An 18,297-nucleotide genomic window follows, 5' to 3' on the forward strand; every position below is an offset into this window, starting at 1 on the left:
ATTTGCACAAAAACCAAGGGTGCTTGCATGTGAACCACCCACGGAACGCTTTCTTGACGCAAAGTAACACAAGGTAGCTAATAGCACAACTTTGCACGAATTTGGCAAACTATCCAAAACAAATCCTGATTAGCATTTAATAGTAAATCCCATCAAAGCGTTAGTACATCTGAGCCTTAACCTCTGTGTGCCTAAAAAAACAAATCTAAACGGGTGCTCATATACAGTGCTCTAAATGACCTTTGGTAAATTTTACTGTACATAAAACTGCAAAAAAGAAAAAAAGACTTATGTGATCGTAAAGTTGCTAAATGCGTTAATTCAGCAAAAGTATCTCAGCCTTCTATGTTTACAAGGTCAGTAAAATTAGTAGTGGTAACACGATTTTTATTTACTCTGCTTAGCGGCAGAACACACTGACATGACCCTCTCGATAAAACACCTATACATAAAGTTATTGCTAGGTTCATGTGTTCTCGCTGGATGCCTCCACTCAGTAAGAGACTAAAGAATTCACGTGGTGTGGCTTTTGTTTCCAAATATAACAATGTGGTTTTCTGAGTCATGTGTTTGGAGCTACAAATTACATTATCAGCAACACAAAGAATGTGGCCTCTGCTCCAGTGCTGTCTGTCTCGTGCCATCACCACTTCCAGCACTAACCGCCTGCAGCGTACGCATATTAAAGGCAACAACAATGGAAGAGTGACGCCGTTCGTTGCTACACTTGTTGCCACGGAATTGAGCATTCACTACCTTTGTATTTTGTCCTGCAATGCGAGGGAAAAGGTTGAATTTCAGTACCAGTCCTAAAAGTCGAACACTTCAGAGTTCTTGAAAAGAATACATAGCTGCCAAGGTTTCAGATTGCCATGTGTGACATTTTAAAAATTTGAGTGAAAATATGAGTGACATTTCAACGACTATGAGTGACACTTTCTCGTGAGCAAAAATCATGCAATTAAGACGAGGGAAACTTATAAATATCAGAAATTACAGCCAATTGAGCAACAAGAAACTCCAAGAACTTCTTGAAACTGTTGCAGAGCACCAGCAATGGAAGGAGACTAATCCTATTGCTCCCTCCTGTAACCGGACTGTACACAAAACGGGCCCTCCCTTTGCCTGATCACGAAGCAGTCCATTGCTTAGCACACAAGATGGGGACCCCGGGCCTGGGCCTCGAGGAGTCTGAGTCATCATAGGCAAGCGGCTACAATAAGAAGTTAACAGCTCTGAGCTGTTAAGTTGCTGAGTGTCACTTTTCTCATTCGAACACACTGGTTGCTACCTCCTACATATTGTTTGCTTTAGACATTTGCACCAGTGCCACCATTGCCTATGTAACGTTTGTTCTTGTGGTTTGAGTGTCTGCCATTTTTTTCAGTATTATAGGCTCTACTTGTTACTTTGTACGCTTTATAACTTGTACATAGGCCACTTTTTCCTCCTGTAATGCACCGTTTGCTATCTCTTGTATTTTGTTTGCTCACGATTGTCACTTTTGCCTCATGTAATGTAACGTTTGATTTTTGTAATTTGTTGTCTCATAAATAATTTTCTCCTCATGTATTAGTGCTGATGTTCCTATTGTGAAGCGTTCTGACATCCCGGGGTAACTGTCAGCGTGACACATAACATAATTAAAACCTAGTGACACCAGCCATGGCTGAGAGAGACAGCGTCTGCAGCCTGCCCTCTCTAATCCCCCCCGCCGCTTCTGCACTTCTTCCTGTTCTTCCGGCCTTGACAGCACTACCGCGGCCGGTGTGATTGACAGCTCTGAGCTCTGCACTAGTAATCAACTCACTAGAGGGCAGCCAGGCCCCCCTGCAGATGAGGAGGCCCGGCCCCCCTGCAGATGAGGAGTGTAGCCACGCGCCGCGCCGGCGCCGCACCATTTGCGCATTCTAGTTTCCAGGGCAAACTGTGAAGTCGGACAGCAGGCAGCCCCTGTCAGAGACTGATACATTGTAGCGTGCCACTCTTAGCCACCACAGAGCTGAGAGCTGCGGCAGTCTGATTTACTGTTTAGGCACTCGGGCTGAGCAGAGAGAGGCTGAGAGCCCGGGCACAGAAACGCCCTGGCACAGGTGGAAAATGCGTGACAATGCATTTCAGTGATGCGGATCACCGCACTGAAATGCGGGAGCATCACACCTGTTGCGTGACGCTTGGCAGGACTGAGACTAACCATCCCTGTGCCACTATTCAATTTCAGAGTAGAAAGGAGAGAAGACTTTATACTGTGCTTTGTGTTAGCACCGGAAGTTTGAGGAGTCCAGGTGTACTTCCGGGTCTGTATCATAAAGGTGAGAACCCCGGGCTGTGCTTCTTTGTGTGTTTTTGCCCAAGAAATAGTCACACTTTCCTAGGCAAAACACCCAAAAATTTGTAAACCACCCAGTTATTTGAGCCCTGTTACGCAGGGGCTAAATTCGTAATGAATTTCAAAAGTTTAGGGGCATATCAAGGAACGGCGATGAACAACACAAAGCGTCCTTAGTGCTTTGTTATTCATCGCCGTCTATCTCTGGATTTTTTTGCCCTGGTAGCGTGTTATCAACAAAGCATTGCTCCAGGGCGATTAAAATTCCAGAGATAGTGGGGTTATACAATAGAAACTCTTCTAACCACCTTCGTCCCGCCTCAGTGCTCAGTATACACAGCAGTATTCCCCCGGGGTCGCAGTGCGCTCAATTGTCCTGGGACAGTGGCTGATCCATACTGTCTAATTCTAGTAGCATGACCTCCCAATCCAGTGCCATTGGGGGTTTTTAACCTCCCGCCTTCCTCCTCCTTTCTAATGGCAAAACATTCTGCTCTGCCCCATTTCACCACGTCCGCCCGCCATGTCTCCATCCTGGGCGCTCTCGGGGACTTCCACTGCATTGTAATCTTCCTGATCGCTAAGAGGAGAGCTAAATCCATAAATCGCAATTTGGGTTTTAATGGTTTGGGGAGAGGACGGGCTCCCACTAAGCAATATAATGCACTCTCCTTCACCTGTATCCGAGATACCTCTCTCATTATCCGGCAGACCTCACTCCAGTAACCGCCCAGCTGTGGGCATGACCAAAGCATATGTAGGAGGCCTGCCCCGTCTGCCCTGCATCGCGGGCACTGATGGGGGCGTCGGGAAACATCCTGTGGATCCTCTCCGGGGTGAGGTACGCCCTATGGAGTATCATGGCTTGAATGTATTTAAATTTCACATTTCAGGAAACTCTCTTTGGATGTTCCAGGGCCACCCGCCAGGTTGTATCAGTAAAATCCTCCCCTGTGTCCCGTGACCAGGTCTCTCCCAGGGTGTCAAGGGGTAATGCAGCATGAGTTCTGATCCCTGTGTACAGCCATCTTACCAAGTGGCCGCCGACCCCCATGTAGTGCACCAGGTGTACTAGTTCGTGTTGCTGTGGTTGGATGCGTTGACGCGCCCAAGTCGTCCTGATAAAATGAGATACAGTAGCATGTAATAAGTAGTGTCTGTCCGAAGTCCCAGACGCCTGCACGAAAGTGCGATGGTCCAACAGTAGGTTGTCCCCAAAGAAACTACCCACCCCCTCAATCCCACATGCCGTCCAGTCCCTTAGAGCGTATTTGGTAAGTCTTCCCTGCGGTGTTGGGATACCTAGTAAGGGGATATTATCTGCGTATGGCTCTACCGTAGACGTATAAGCCAAAGCCTTCTTCCAGCAAAGAAGGGCAGGACGGAGCAGAGGGTGGCATACTCGTGGAATTCTACTCTTGGGTAGCAGTAAGGTATGTAGGTCACCCCGACCCAACCGGTTCGTTGTCCATCCAATCTCATGGAGGTTTTTTCCGGCCAGCCAATAAGACAACCATTGGAGTTGACTTGCGTAAAAATATCCTTGGAAGTCGGGGGCGTCCAGTCCCCCCAGGGAGGTGCTAAGTTGTAATTTACGTAGACTGATCCGTCGTCTGCCCAACCCCCATATAAGGGTGATCAGTAAGGACTTAATGGTCACAAAAGTGCGGTGCGGGATACATATAGGCAGGTTCACAAAGTAGTACAGTAAGCGTGGTAACATTACCATCTTTGCTATCGCAATGCGGCCCATGACTGACAAGGGGAGTGAGGTCCAAAAACCAATACTGCCACGTAGGCCGGCGATGGCCCTAGAAATATTGCCATCCAGCTGGTCCTCCAACTTCCTATATATGCGGATTCCCAGGTATTTAAAGCTGGATTGGGCAACCGGGATCATGTAAGTGCCAAACGGTAGAGAGGGCGGATGAGGCACGTCTCGGAAATAAAATCCCACAGACTTTTCCTGGTTTATGGCCAATCCCGATACTGTTTCAAACCGGCGGAAGGTGTCATATAATATCATAGGGTCTGCCTCTAGGTCCCGGAGATATAATAACATGTCATCCGCATATATGGATAGAAGATGAGACGTCCCCGCCACTGGTATACACCAGCTCAGCTGCGTGTTTGCGAGGAGCAATGGCTAGTGGTTCAAGCGCTAACACAAACAGCATTGGGGACAGGGGGCATCCCTGTCTGGTTCGTCGGTGAACTGGGTATTCGGCCGACACATACCACCTCGTTCTCGCCCGGGCCGTGGGATTGGTATACAGCAGCCTGATCCATCTTATTAACGGGGCTGGGAAACCAAAGCGGCGCAGGGCTTCAAACATAAAGGACCAAGAAAATGAATCAAACGCTTGTTTGAGATCTAACGCAATACATCCCGCCTGTGCCAGCTCTGTCGGTGACGCTGTCATTATGGCGTGCAGGCATCTCGTGTTGAGGGAGGTACTGCGCCCCGGGAGGAACCCACACTGGTCGCAGTGTATGAGCGCAGTCAGGTGGGGCTGGACACGTAGGGCAATAGCTTTGCTCAGGATTTTATATTCCGTGGCCAGCATGGAGAGGGGCCTATAATTTGCTAGCTCCAAAACGTCCCTACCCGGTTCAGGTATGGAGATCACTATGGCCTGCAAGGTTGTGTGTGGCAGATAGCCCTTTTCGGAGGCTTAATTGTAGATCTTTTCCAGGACCGGAACTAATGTGTTGGCATAAGTTGAATAGAACTCCACCGGGAGTCCATCCATGACCGGCGTCTTGTTTCTGTTTAAGTGTTTAATCGCAGCGCGTATTTCGTGTTGGGTAATGGGTCCCTCAATCGAATTTGCACCTCTGCTGTTAGTTGGAGAAAGGGGAGATCCCGCATGAAGTCAGTTATTCGTGTAGGATCTTCCGTCCCAGTTCGGTCATATAGGGCCTTTAAATGGTCATGGAATGCCCGGTTGATGTCAGATTTTGTACATACTAGGTCGCCCGCTTGGTTACGGACCTGAGTAATGATCGGGGTGTCAGGCCGATCTCGCACCAATCGGGCTAGCAGCGCACCGGAGCGGTCCGCCTCTGTGTGTTGTCTCTGTAAGTAGGCTTTGAGGTCAAGGGTGCGCAGTGTTTCTAATGTCTCTGCATGTAAGATATGTTGTTCCTGTAGAGCCTGTTTTTTCCCCGGATCCTCAACTGCCTCCCGTTCAAGCCCCGTTAGTCGGTCCTCCACCTCGCATAACTTCCGGTGTATCCTCTGCCTGGCGCCAACCAACTTCCCAATCGCCACCCCCGCAATACCACTTTCATCACATCCCAGACCACCAAGTTGGAGGAGGCAGTACCCCAATTAACCTCCCAGTAATGTGTCAGGGCGTCTGCAAGAGTTGCTTTGAACGGTCCGTCTTCCAAGTGCTGTGGGTTGAGTCACCATGTAGGAACTGGGGTCGGGACTCTGCCCCAGGAAATGGTGCATTTTAGGGGCCTATGATCTGAGAAGGTCTTTGCTAAATATTCTGGGGCGCTTATCAATGAAACCAGTGCGTGGGAGCACAGGAGTCGGTCGATACGTGTGTGTAGGTCGTGTACGGGGGAGTAGAAGGAATATTCTTTGTGTGTGGGGTGTACCTTTCGCCAAACATCACCTAGTCTCCAGTCCTCCACCCATGCCTTGAAAATGTCAGTGAACTTAGTAGCGCCGGCGGCCTGTAGGGGCGGGTGTGACATATCCAAGGCCAGATCTAACACGGCGTTCCAATCCCCCCCGAGTACCCAGGGAATATCTGCCCACGAGGAGAGCGCCCTCCCGACCCTCTTCAGGAACGATTCCTGGTCGTAGTTCGGGGCGTATATGCTGCCCAGGACAATCAGTTTGCCATATAGGGTACCTTTGACTAGAATGTACCTGCCCTGGTCATCCATCTTCCTTTCCACTTCAACAAACGGTGTCCCGTGTCGCACCCAGATAGTGGCCCCCCTGGAAAGTGCTGAGTATGACGTGGAGTATATAGTCCCTTTCCATTTCTTCCTTAACTTCTGAGCTTCAGATACCGTGAGGTGTGTTTCCTGCTGGAAGGCAATTTGTGTCTGCTGTCTAAGGAGGTAGAAGTGAACCCTGTGTCTTTTCTGCACTGCCCCTAGCCCTCGCACATTCCAGGTGATGACTTTGTATACTTCAGATTGTTCAGCCATGGTCGTTAGGTGGCGGAACCATTTCCGTCAGTGGTCGTGTTCCGAGAACACCGGGGAGCTGGACCCAGGAGAGTGCACCTTTAAGTACGTCTAACATAATCAAAACTAACTTGGCGCAGCCATAGAACATAGCTGTGCCCAACATTAACAGTTGAAACATAAATAACCAAATTCGTGTGCATTCGCCATAGGGGGGGTGGTCTAGCACACATGCGTTCATTTTGTTACCAGTTCCGGTCTTCACCGGCTCAACAGTGGCCCGGCCGGGCACTTGATGCACAGAAGAAAAGTTCAGTGTAATATGCAGACAGTGTCTGTGGGGTTGCCAATAAGTGACCTCAAGCCTTGCCCCGAGGTACCCAGTGCAATGTCAATTCTGGGGGGTGTGATGGATGTTGGGGAAACTGTGACATTTTTAGGTTGTGCTCAATTCAGCACGTGTGCGCCTCTTGCAACAACTTTTGTTATCTTATAAGGGGCTTCGAGGCCACCCATTGCTTACTATTGGCAGGCTTCATTGTCATTCTCATGTGCTTGCTTCTTATTTGTTAACTTTTGTAGGCTTATTTCCTCCTCGGGTGTTTATCCCTTCCCTGAAGCATGGATGCATTACTGTGTCCTTCCACTGCTTGCTTTTTCAGGTGCTATTTTTGTCTTTTTGTTTAACCACTCTTTGAGATCATCACAGGTGCATAAATATAGATCTCTAGACCTTTTGTTCATCCCCAGATAGCTAATCAATCGATGAAATGTTCCAAACCTAAAATGTGTTAAAACATATCTATCATATCCCCCTGTACAACGTAAACGATATAGTTGATTGTCAAATGTTACTACAGACAGTTGATGTTAAACAACCGCGGGTTTGCTCATTTCCAGTGCTAGCCTGTTTTTCTCAAGGTGGGTCATGCAAATTAATTTAAAATCCTTCTGACAGATGTATAGTAAGCTGCACACCCAAGGGCAAATGAAAAGTTTTTTACATATTTTAACTAGGTAAATTTAGTTGCATGATCCAAATTCATTGAATCCTTTAATATTTCTTTATTTAAGCCTTTACTGTAGGAGGTTCAGATTCGGTGCCAGAATAACACTGGTTGTATCTTAATAACATCGGAGATGAATGGAACCCCCAACTCCATATGACAGTTAAAACCAGGAGAGCTAGCAGAAACCGCTAATATAATCTTAAAAACACATTTTCAATATATGGAATGGGTGAACAGTCCTGAACGCCCCAAACTCCTGCCCCAAATGTGGCTATGCTTACGCATTTTGCCTTGTAAATTGTTAGGGGGCCTTTTACCAAGTTTTTTAGAAAAGTTGACTACAGCCGCTGTCAATTTCACAAAAAGAAGGCTCCTGCTCCTTATCGCCTGCGTCCAGGAACAAATGCGGTTAAAAAGAACACCGAGATACGTAAATGTGTTAGTGGATTCTATTCTGTTTCCACCCACTCAGATACTACTACTTTTTTGTTTTCCCCGCCTGCAATACATGATAAAAGTTTTCTTCGGATTCAGTGTTAACCCTAGTTCATTCATAAAACTGATACAGGTTGTGAGTGCCTTTTGTAAACCTATCTGTGTGCGTGCCATGAGTACTGCGTCGTCTGCGTAGAGAAGGGAGACTATTGGGCGTTTGTTGACATGAGGTGGATCCCTAGCATTTGACACCAATTCCTGTTCCAAGGCGTTCGTATAAAGAGCGAACAGGAATGGAGCCAAAACGCAAACTTGCCTTACTCCCCTCTCCACTTTAAACAACGAAGTACATTCCCTGTTAGTTCCGTACTGCACCTTGGCACTTGCCCCTGAATTCAGTTGTCTTAAGAACTGTACCAGTGCCGGTTCTACCTTTAAATCAGTCAGAATTGTCCACAGCTTATTGAGGAAAACAGTCAAATGCGGCTGTGTGGTCAACAAAAGCCTGGTAAAATCTCCCAGCTTTGGCCTGAGTATATTTTCCAATTAGATATGCTGAGGTTGAGGACCTGCTCATTTGTACCTAAACCTGATCTAAAGGCATACTGCACATTCCTTAAAATACTATTTTCATCAACTATTCTACCTGCTACCTTCTTCAGAGAGTCTAATAAAGAAATTGGGCGGTAAGATGCAGGGTTTTCCCTCTCCCCTTTTTTGAAAATTGGCACGATTCAAGTGTAACCCAATGCTTTTTCAACCCTAATAAATTGAGCTGGGTCAGAAATTTCTTTGCTGTATACATTGTTAACCCTCGGGTCACTTTTGTGGGGAGTGTACTGGTTGTTTAGGTCAACTTCACTAGGTTTTTCAATTTCAGTGCTTCTATCAGGTACCTTCTGATCTGGGCTGATATATAGTCATTCAATATCACTCAGAGATTGAAGAGGCCTAAATCTGTTAGACACCTCTAAGTTGTAAAGTGTCAGTGAACTGTCTGAAGGAATGGTTGCTATTTTGCCAGATTAACTGTTTGGGTTGATAAACAAAATCCTACAGGAAAGACATTGATACTCGTCTGGGTACTGCTTGTGTTTTGAGTTCTTAGCAAGATTTATTTTACCAGGGATTGTGATCCTAATGAGAGGACGACGCAATCACCTTGAAAACGTTTTCTACTATCTCCGACCCAACCTATTCTCTTCACCATTTTAAACTCTCTGAACATATCTCTAGTCAGCTCAGTTCTACACCCCAGATGATATATAGTTTTATTCCTCAGTGTCATCCAAGTTTCTTTTTCCTCTGGGGGTAAAGCTGGAACATTGGCTAAGATTACAGAAAAAGGAGTGGCTGCCGGTGGTAAATTGAGAGTCTGTGGTCTCCTTTCAATCTCCAAAGTATTACAATGAGTCAGGTGTATACTTGATTTTGTCTCACCTTCCCGGCTCCTACCTAGATAGTGTCCCGGTCTTCCTATCCTAGTTTGCCTATACGTATCTCTGCTAGTGGGTGAGTTGTTATAAGTGTTTCCTTATGGGTTAAAGTGTGTCCCATTTCCCTCACCCTTTGCTCTTTCTCTCGTCTGCCTTTTTAGTTCTAAGAAGGGCTCATTCCGCGTTAAACTCTCAGACTATAGGTGTGCGCTAGATTACATAATATTATGCATGCTCCCATTTGGAATAGCCAGGTTCTGCTTTTCTAAAAACTTTCTCCAAACCTGCTTCGATTTTGTGATGCCTAACTGTCAGATCACTGATAGAGTGTTCGACTGAAACAGTTAATTTGTAAATTAGGCTAGACAAAATCCCAATCTCGGTAGAGGGTACATTGCATTTGTTTTGTAAGCAGGATGCATTAGCAGTGGCTGGCTTGCTCGAATTTTTTCTTTTTTGGCCCTGCTGTTTTTTCATGTTAGTCCTAGGCAACCTAGCTTTGTGAGGGGTCGTGTATACACCATTTCACTGAGTATCCAGGGATTCTGAGCTTGATAAGTTAAAAGGTTTTTTAGCGGGAGGTAAAGTATCACTTTCCACATCACTGGTGGATATATCATCAGCAATGGTCTGGATACATCCATTTTTTGGTTGCCCCACATTTGTATGACCCAAACTGCAATTATCAACATCCCCTCTGTCCACAAGTACAATTGGTTTGTCCTTTGTTGTGGGGTCCATATTTAATTAAATTAAATATATTTAATGTTTCCTCTACTGAGGTGATTTGTCTTTCAATAGTGCCTACAGCCCCTGTAAAATTGTTAAGCAAAGTCCTATTCACGGCTTTAGGCTTACTTGTCGATTTCGATGAATGGCTAGCTGTTGTTTTTCTTTTACCCATCTTCTTTGCACTGGCTCAGGCAGGTAAAGGAGTAGGACCCTCAAGAGAATGGGCCCAGCCCGGCCTCTTACAGGCGCAGATGGCCCGACATTGGCCCGGGCATAGCCCGGGCATGCCCGCGTTGTCCCGCACTGCGGGAGGCTGGCAGGGCTCTTATCGTGCCTCTGGGCGTGGGACGCAGCGTCATGGCAGGCACCGATGCAGGACTGCTGGGAGATGTAGTCTCCCCAGTGGCGTTCCCCTCACGGCAGGAAAGTGGTGCAGCTGGTGGCCGTTCCTCTCACTACGGTGATGTGCGCTGTTTACCAGCATCCCTTATGTACTTCTCCTCTGTGCGTTACTCCCACAGCCCATGCTACCCACCCTCCGACTGTTATCCGTGTGCTTGCCACAGCTTGCTGCCCATTCCCCCATTTCCATGTGCTTTTCCCAGCAACTCTTGCCTCAATAGTCTGTGTACTTGCCCCAGGCCCCCTTGCCAGGTCTCTATTGTTTGTCTGCTTGCCTCTAGCCCCATCCACCCACCCTTTGTTGTCCATTTGGTTGTCCCTCCCTCCTGCTCTCTGTTGTCCCTGTGCTTGCTCCTGCCCCTTCTGCCCACTCTCCACCGTCCATGTGCTTGCCTCCAGCCCCTCCCCTGTGTGCTTCACCACAGCACCTTCAGACCACCCTCTGTTGCCTGTCCTCAGCCCCTCTTGATCACTCTCCATTGTCCATCTGGTTGCCCCAGCAACACCCACCCTCTGTTGCCTGTCCTCAGCCCCTCCTGCTCACCCTCCATTGTCCATCTGCTTGCCCCAGCAACGCCCACCCTCTGTTGTCCTTCTGGTTGCCCCAGGCTCTGCCACGCACTGTCCTTTGTCCCTGTGCACCCCATTCCATCTCACCTGCCGTCTCCCCCATCCATGTCCTTCCCTTCCACCTGCCCTACCTCCTTTCCTCGGTCCCTCCCACCATTCCCCTCTGTCCCTTCCTCCATCTCTCAACTCACCCCCCACTGTGTTGCCTTGAGTATATACAGCTGAAGATAATAATACAAATGTTCTATAATGCTGCTAGTGCTAAAGAACTTTAAAAAAACACAAATTAGTGCTGGCCATGTCATAGCACTTTTAGAAAATTAGTTTTAGCCATGCTGCACAACAGTCACACTGGTGTATAGCATGGCTGGAAATCATTGCCCATAGTTTTCACAGGTAATCCCTATTGACTTTTCTAATGGTCGTTTTTGTGAGACTGATACATACCATATCATCATGTGGGAGGAGTAGACGATAAGGGGACCAGAAGTTCATCATAGGACCGATCTTGCATTAAAACATTGCATTATTACCTTAGCACTGGGAATAGCAATTGCTTGTAATTGTATAGTTCCCCTATACCATGACTGTTGAGTTGATAACTGTGTACCTCAGTTTTCTTGATCCCTAAAATTATACCATAAATATTGTGTTTTGTGATTGAATTAGAGTACTTTTTTTTGAGTAAGTACAGTGACTAGCCATTAACTTATAGATAGCTACTAGATGTTGCATTGTATTGCGAATCAACCCCACACCACTATCTTGCGTAAATCGTGGGTAGATGGAAATCACTGCCCTGAAGGTTAGGTACTATATGGGTACACATGGTGCTCAGAGGCCAGGGCATGAGTTGTAAAAGGCTCTGTTTGTCACAATCTGAACTCAGTAGCCACTTTCTGCCCTGAGGCTCCTGAAAACGTCTCCATAGACTAGCCTTCGCTCTACTGCCATGCAGTGACTGCGTTAGAAGAATGACTCTTCCCACTGTACTATCAGCACTGCAGCAGCACAAAGGTCACACCGTTCAGAATGGCATTTCACGTTATACTACACAGCAGTGACAGAACTATATATGCTTCTACCGCTACTACCATGAGGCGTCAACAACTACCATGTGTTTAGAAGAACATTAGAAGAAGAACATTCTACTTTTTGCTGCATAGTAGGGGTAATACTGTCCCACACAGGAGGAGCTGATGGAACACAGAAGATGTACCAGGCTAATAACCAGATTCCTTCCTTTGCTAAAAGGTAGGGTTACAGAGCTATTGTTCTGAACTCACATCGGTTTGGTGAAAAGGCCGGACACCTTCTTGCAGTTCTTATTGTCTCCTCCGCACACTCCACACTTGTCAAATTTCTTCTTAGAGTTCAGCTGCCCATCACAGCCAGCCTTGATGCACTTCCCTTGCACACAGAGTGATGTGGAGTCTGGAGTGCAGCGGGTCCCATCCACCACCTAAAAACCCCAGAAAGAAGACGGTCAGATCACCACCTGGCCATCTGGGAAAGTATCACTTGATCTACAAATATGTGGCACCATCACCCTTAAATGCTAAACTCTTTGCTGAGCTGTTCTGAATATTTTCGTGTTTTAATTAAAAACATTTTAGTTAGAACTAGCTGTTTCTATCCCTTTATTTCCTAATTATCCACTCTTAAAACAGCATAACTTACCAGATAAGTAGGTGTTGCTCTTTTGTGTTACTAAAGCATATTTACATACCAATGTCTGGTAGAATATCTGGCCATGGCAGGGTGAAAATCTCAGAATATGTTTAAGTAACACCTTTTATTCCTTGAATGTAATTGGGATGCATGTCTTTCAGAGTAATGGGTTTGCCTACAGTATTTGCTATGTGTTAGTCTTAAAATGCAAACATTCTGATCTAATATCTGTTATCTCCATAATATATGGGATAAAATATGCCTACCATACATTATAAGGATATTGCAAGACAGCGAGGAGATCCATGATCATATACAGGAATGAAGCCAAAGGTTGAGTTCCTTTGTAAGGTTGTGGAACTAAGAGGTGACGTACAATATTTTTATCATGTACAGCAGGGCTACTTTATCCCATATAATACATGGTCACACCATCACCTTTCCCACAAACCACTTAACTCCATGGTGTGTAGATCTTTCCTATGAAAGATAGAGCATCTTTGCAAAAATGAAGAGTGAAAATAGACTCTATATTGCAAAATTAAACACATAAAAAAACTGTTAGATATTTGTTGGAAAAATATATGAGAATCAGTTTAATAAAGGTTAGGTTTTCATTTATTTATTAAAAAAAGCTAGCTTAAAATTTGTAGAAACAAGCAGACAGAGTCTAACTTTTCTATAATTACCTGAAAAGTGCAAAAAATAAATATGATGCCATAAATATCTCTTTTCTGGTTGTCACTAAAGGCTAGAAAAACAAAGCAGAAAAGAGCAAGGTTTGTTTTTCTTTAAACAGCTGCTTTAATTATGCTCTGTGACATGATCAATATGATCAGACTTTCCCCTCAGCTGCTGGCAGCAGGCATTGGTGAGGTCAAAACTCAACAGTAATAACTTATAACAGTTGCGTTCTGAAGTAATTTCTTTATAATAGGCACTGGGTGTGTCACAAGTTTCCTGTTATAAAGAAGGTAAAGACATGGTTTAATACAGGTATTGGAGGACTCCATGTTTTATAGCTCTATAAATATTATACTAATTTCTTTTAGGGTTCATCCACCATTTATTTAGCTCGGAGATTTTATTATACTGTCGCTTGTTTTGACTCTACGTATTGCAACATTCCTTAAAATTGTTTGTGCCTGTAGCCATTGCATCACACATGAGTGCACAATATGCGGGATATGGAAGTGAGCTCCTCCAGTGATTCTGGGTTTCGCAAATTACATGTTTGGTAAGGGGGCTCCACACTTCATGTAGAAGGAGGAACCCTGCCTATTGACAGTTGAATAAAAAAGTAAGTGTAGCATGTACATTTTCTGTTGTGTAATTTGAAATACATGCATGCAAATGTGTTACACTCAGACTTACAGGGTTCATTAATTTTTTTCTAATGCCTAGTTCTATGAAAACGGTACGGACACAGCAAGTCACTTACCGGAGCATACATTACTGTGTCTTGTCTGATCTTTCTCTCGTTATATATTCAAAATCTATACCATTATCTTATTTGCCATTATCTGAGGCACCATTCCTTATCTAAGGGTTCATATAATTACATGTCATCTAATTACTATGAATACAGTATTAAATATTAATTAGGGTTAGGCTTTACTTATTTGATGTATTGTAGTTTAATATTAGCAATATAGTTATTGTTTTTATCATTCACTAAGATTAATATTGAGGTCAGGGTAAGTGTTACAGATTTTTTAATTTAGTTTAATTTATGCTAACATAATCAAATATTTGTCACTGGTTATGGATATAGATGGGCCCTGATGTTGAAGCAGAGGCCAAAATGAGCTGAGAAGGTTGAGGTAATTTTTTTAACATTTACTACAGACGGCCAAGGTAATGATGGATGAGTAATAGCATGTGATGAGAGTGTTTGCACATGGACATGTTTGGCCTGCATATTCTTTCCATTGAAATGCTTCGGAAAACAAGCCTCCAACATAAATTTACAGTCATAGCTCTGCCAGACTTATAGGATATTGCATACCAAATACATTTATTGGTAATAACTGGAAATTAATGACATAGTGATTTGTTACCTTGAAGACATGGCAAGGCTTGTTCCTCAAGGCAATCGACGCTCCAGGACAAAATCATTTTTGTGTGTGGAGGTGGGTATGTGGTTTCTTTAAATTAGGTATTTATTGCCAACAGCAAAAAGGCAAAATAAAATATTTACCTCCAAATGTGAGTCTGCTCACAACTATAACTGAAGGCGAGGAAAACTACTAATTTAAGCTATTATCTTTATAGTTGTACATTGATTGTTATAAACTGGATAGCTGCTGATTTTCAGATAACAATACATTCTACCTCAATTTGGACCTACAAAAAAGAAAATATACATTTCTCAAAACAAAAACAATGAAAAACAATTTAAGGGAATGTATTACAAATTAAGATTGTATTTGTTACATATTATGTAAGTAAATTAAGTTTTTCTTCAAGGAGCACCTTACCGTCTTACTTGGTAACTTTAAATTCTCAGCATGTTTGGGGAAACATTATAATAGCACTGCTCCAATTAAATGATTATCTTAAGCATAGGAAAAACAACCACAATTTGAAAAACGGATTCCATTCTTTCTATCTGCAATGATATTCATTCTTAGAAACATCTATAATTGGAGAGACAATTTAGGATGTTCCATCGCTTCCCTCCCTTATGTTACCATAACAGTTTAGATCACTGGAAGCAATGTGTTTCGGTAATAATAACCCCTCATTGACAATAACCGAGCACACTGCGATTTGAACAGACTCTTGCTGCCTAATAATATGTAGTATTATTAATGAACTGTACTTTTTTGATTGTCAACTGTTCATATCCAAGATGACTAGATCGATTTTCTGGATATCCACATATGATAGATATACATAGATGAATCAGAATGGAACTCATTGCCATGTGTGAAGTTATCCTGAAAATCGGACATGCATCACCACCACCTGTTATTTACGAGGAGCAGATTGGACTAATAGTATTTGGGGTCTCAGTGCTCGGTGGCTCACTCCACCAGTTTGTTCCCCTAATACTAAAAAGCTGTATGTTCTCATCTAGTTTGTTGAGAATACACAACTTAATCGTCAGAGACCAACATTTGAATAACACGTGGGCATCGCACACAAACCTGTGGACCTACCTTGGGAGCTAGTACATAAAAGTAGCCAGTACCATTGGCTCGGCAGATAAGTTTGCATTTGTCCTTTGGCGACACCCCAGAGTACTTTGGCACCCAGCCAACAGAGGGGGTCAGTCGGTTAGTGCTTCGATTAAGGCCATTAAAGGACTCGCACTGCTCCTCCCGGAAACTCTTCCCTGGCAGAGACACAAAAACAGGACATGACAATTAATCCATGCAACCTGCTGTTGAATTGTTTTGTTGTAAATTATTTTATTGAAGTTTTGCTTGAGGAGACATTACCATCAGCTATGGGAATTGATACATAAAAACAATTGGCTGGGCAGCAACAGAGACAAGAAAAAATAGGTGTGGCATATTATTAACTGTGCAGACCGCAGTGGTCATTTATAGCTGGGCAGCTGCATGCATCTGCAAAAAATGTGGATGCCCTCTCTGCCAAGCCCCTCGTTTCCCTCCCTAATTTAAATGTGAGTGAAACTCGCAATGGTTCTACCGGTAGAATCATAGCTACCTCCACCCTTGAAATGCACAGACTGACAGCTTGTCCAACATGCGGCTGTTGATCAAGGTGTGTGTTGGCTTGAAGTCTTCCAGTGTCCTGTTGCGGCACGTGCTGGAAGATTGCATGAAATGAAGAAGGAGATGAGTTCTGGATTTGTGTTGAGTGGGAAGCAGTTGGCTCGTGGGTCTTTGTCCTGCTGACCGAAGAATAAAGCTGTTCCCAGTCGGGCACAGATTCAGAGTCGGACTGTAATGGACTGTGTTGATGTAAAGTGCACTAAGTGGAACAATCTACAGATGGAGATTTGCCATCTAATGGAAAGATCAGGTCTTCACCATCACTGAATCTATTGGATAGTCACCCTCGTGTGTGTGGCGTAGCTTCGTAGAGATCCAGAAGACCATTGTGTTTAGTGAATGTTAATGCGGTGGATGTAAGATTTTTGGCAAATTCAGTTTCACAGTACCCCCTGATGATTGAGAAAGTATGTAAAGAATTGTTCCAGTATCAAGGAATTGTCTTAAGGTGTCCCTCTGTTCGGCCAGTAGGCTGGGGAGGGTGGGGGGGAATCATCGACGTTGTTTGTGAATTTGATGGAGACATATGCTTCAGGGATAATAAGTCTTGAAGGGTTGTGTTTGTGGCAAGTGATGATGTGTGCCTGTTGGGGTGGTACAACCAAGGGAATTTGGGTATAAGACTGGATAACAACATTCCTCATCAGGCTATACTGAAGAAGGATTATACCCAGGTTTTAGCGCTTCAGGAAAATATGGAAATTTACATATCCAGAAGTTTTCAGGAATGAACTAGGCTTCTTCAAAGGCTTCAAGCGCAGAATAAGATTAAACAAAAGTGCTCAAGCAGTGGTGCATAAGGTCCATAGAGTGCCTTTGGCCTTGCGGGCTCAATTAAAACAAGAGCTTGACAAGTTGTGTGAAAACGATGTAATACAACTTATTGATTCATCAGACTTGGTGGCTCCTGTAGTTCTGGCCAAGAAGGCTAATGGTTCTCTACGCCTATGTGTTGATTTACGTGACCTCAAAGAATATAAATGGGTTGATCAATACTTCTTACCCAATATCACGAGATGACTTCTACACTCAAAGGAGAAAAATAGTTTAGTTTGTTGGATATCATATCAGCATATCATCAGAATAACTTGCACCCAGATTCTAGGCACTACTCTATGATTATCACTCCAGAAGGGCTATTCCAATTCAAACACATGCCCTTTGGACTTGCTTCCGCGGTTTTCCAGCATGTGAGAATGTTCAAGGGGATGTCCTGGGTGATGGCCTTTCAAGACAATGTTCTGGTATATGGTGCCGTTCAGAAACAACATAATGAGAGACTACATTAAATGTTGTCCATTTTAAAGGGTAAAGGTAGTACCCTTAGCCTTGCCAAATGAAGGTTGAACATGCTCGCAGATGAGCATTTAGGTTACAAGTTGTCCTCAGAGTGTGTGGAACCTAAGGCTAGCTTGGTAAAAGCTATAGAAGATTTTTGCACTCCAGGTGATAAGGACCAATTAAGGTCTTTTATGGAAATCATTGAATTTTTTTGATAAACCATTTTATTGATGTTTGCATTAAACAAACAAATAGCAGCATGACATATTTAGATAGGTAAAACACACCATCACAAGATACATTGGAGCTTATGGATTACCGGTAATCTCCCCATTCATTGCCTACGTCATGTAAATTAACAATTGCATACATCAGTAGGCTTCGCTTTAAATGAATTCAATTGATTGGTCCATTTACCCCACACCCTGCAATATTTAGCAGGACATCCCGCGCCTCAAAGTACTCATTGAATTTAATGGTAGGTTTGTGCCTAATTATGCAACATAAATCTATCACATAAGAGGTCTTCT

General features: G+C 44.2%; 1 protein-coding gene across 1 annotated transcript in view; it reads right to left on the bottom strand.

Moving 5' to 3' along the window:
* The window catches only part of ADAMTS15 (ADAM metallopeptidase with thrombospondin type 1 motif 15), a 359,025-nt gene that overhangs the window by 18,842 nt on the left and 321,886 nt on the right, over positions 1–18,297 (bottom strand). Inside the window, exons 6-7 of the mRNA XM_078681943.1 lie at positions 15,905–16,080; positions 12,356–12,531 (exon numbers count right to left, since the gene is read on the bottom strand). Of these exons, the coding sequence (XP_078538069.1) occupies positions 12,356–12,531; positions 15,905–16,080 (352 nt within the window). The remainder of the gene's footprint in view (positions 1–12,355; positions 12,532–15,904; positions 16,081–18,297) is intronic.

This window comes from Lissotriton helveticus, chromosome 3_1 (genome assembly GCF_964261635.1).
Source record: "Lissotriton helveticus chromosome 3_1, aLisHel1.1, whole genome shotgun sequence".
In the NCBI taxonomy this organism is placed as follows: Eukaryota; Metazoa; Chordata; class Amphibia; order Caudata; family Salamandridae; genus Lissotriton; species Lissotriton helveticus.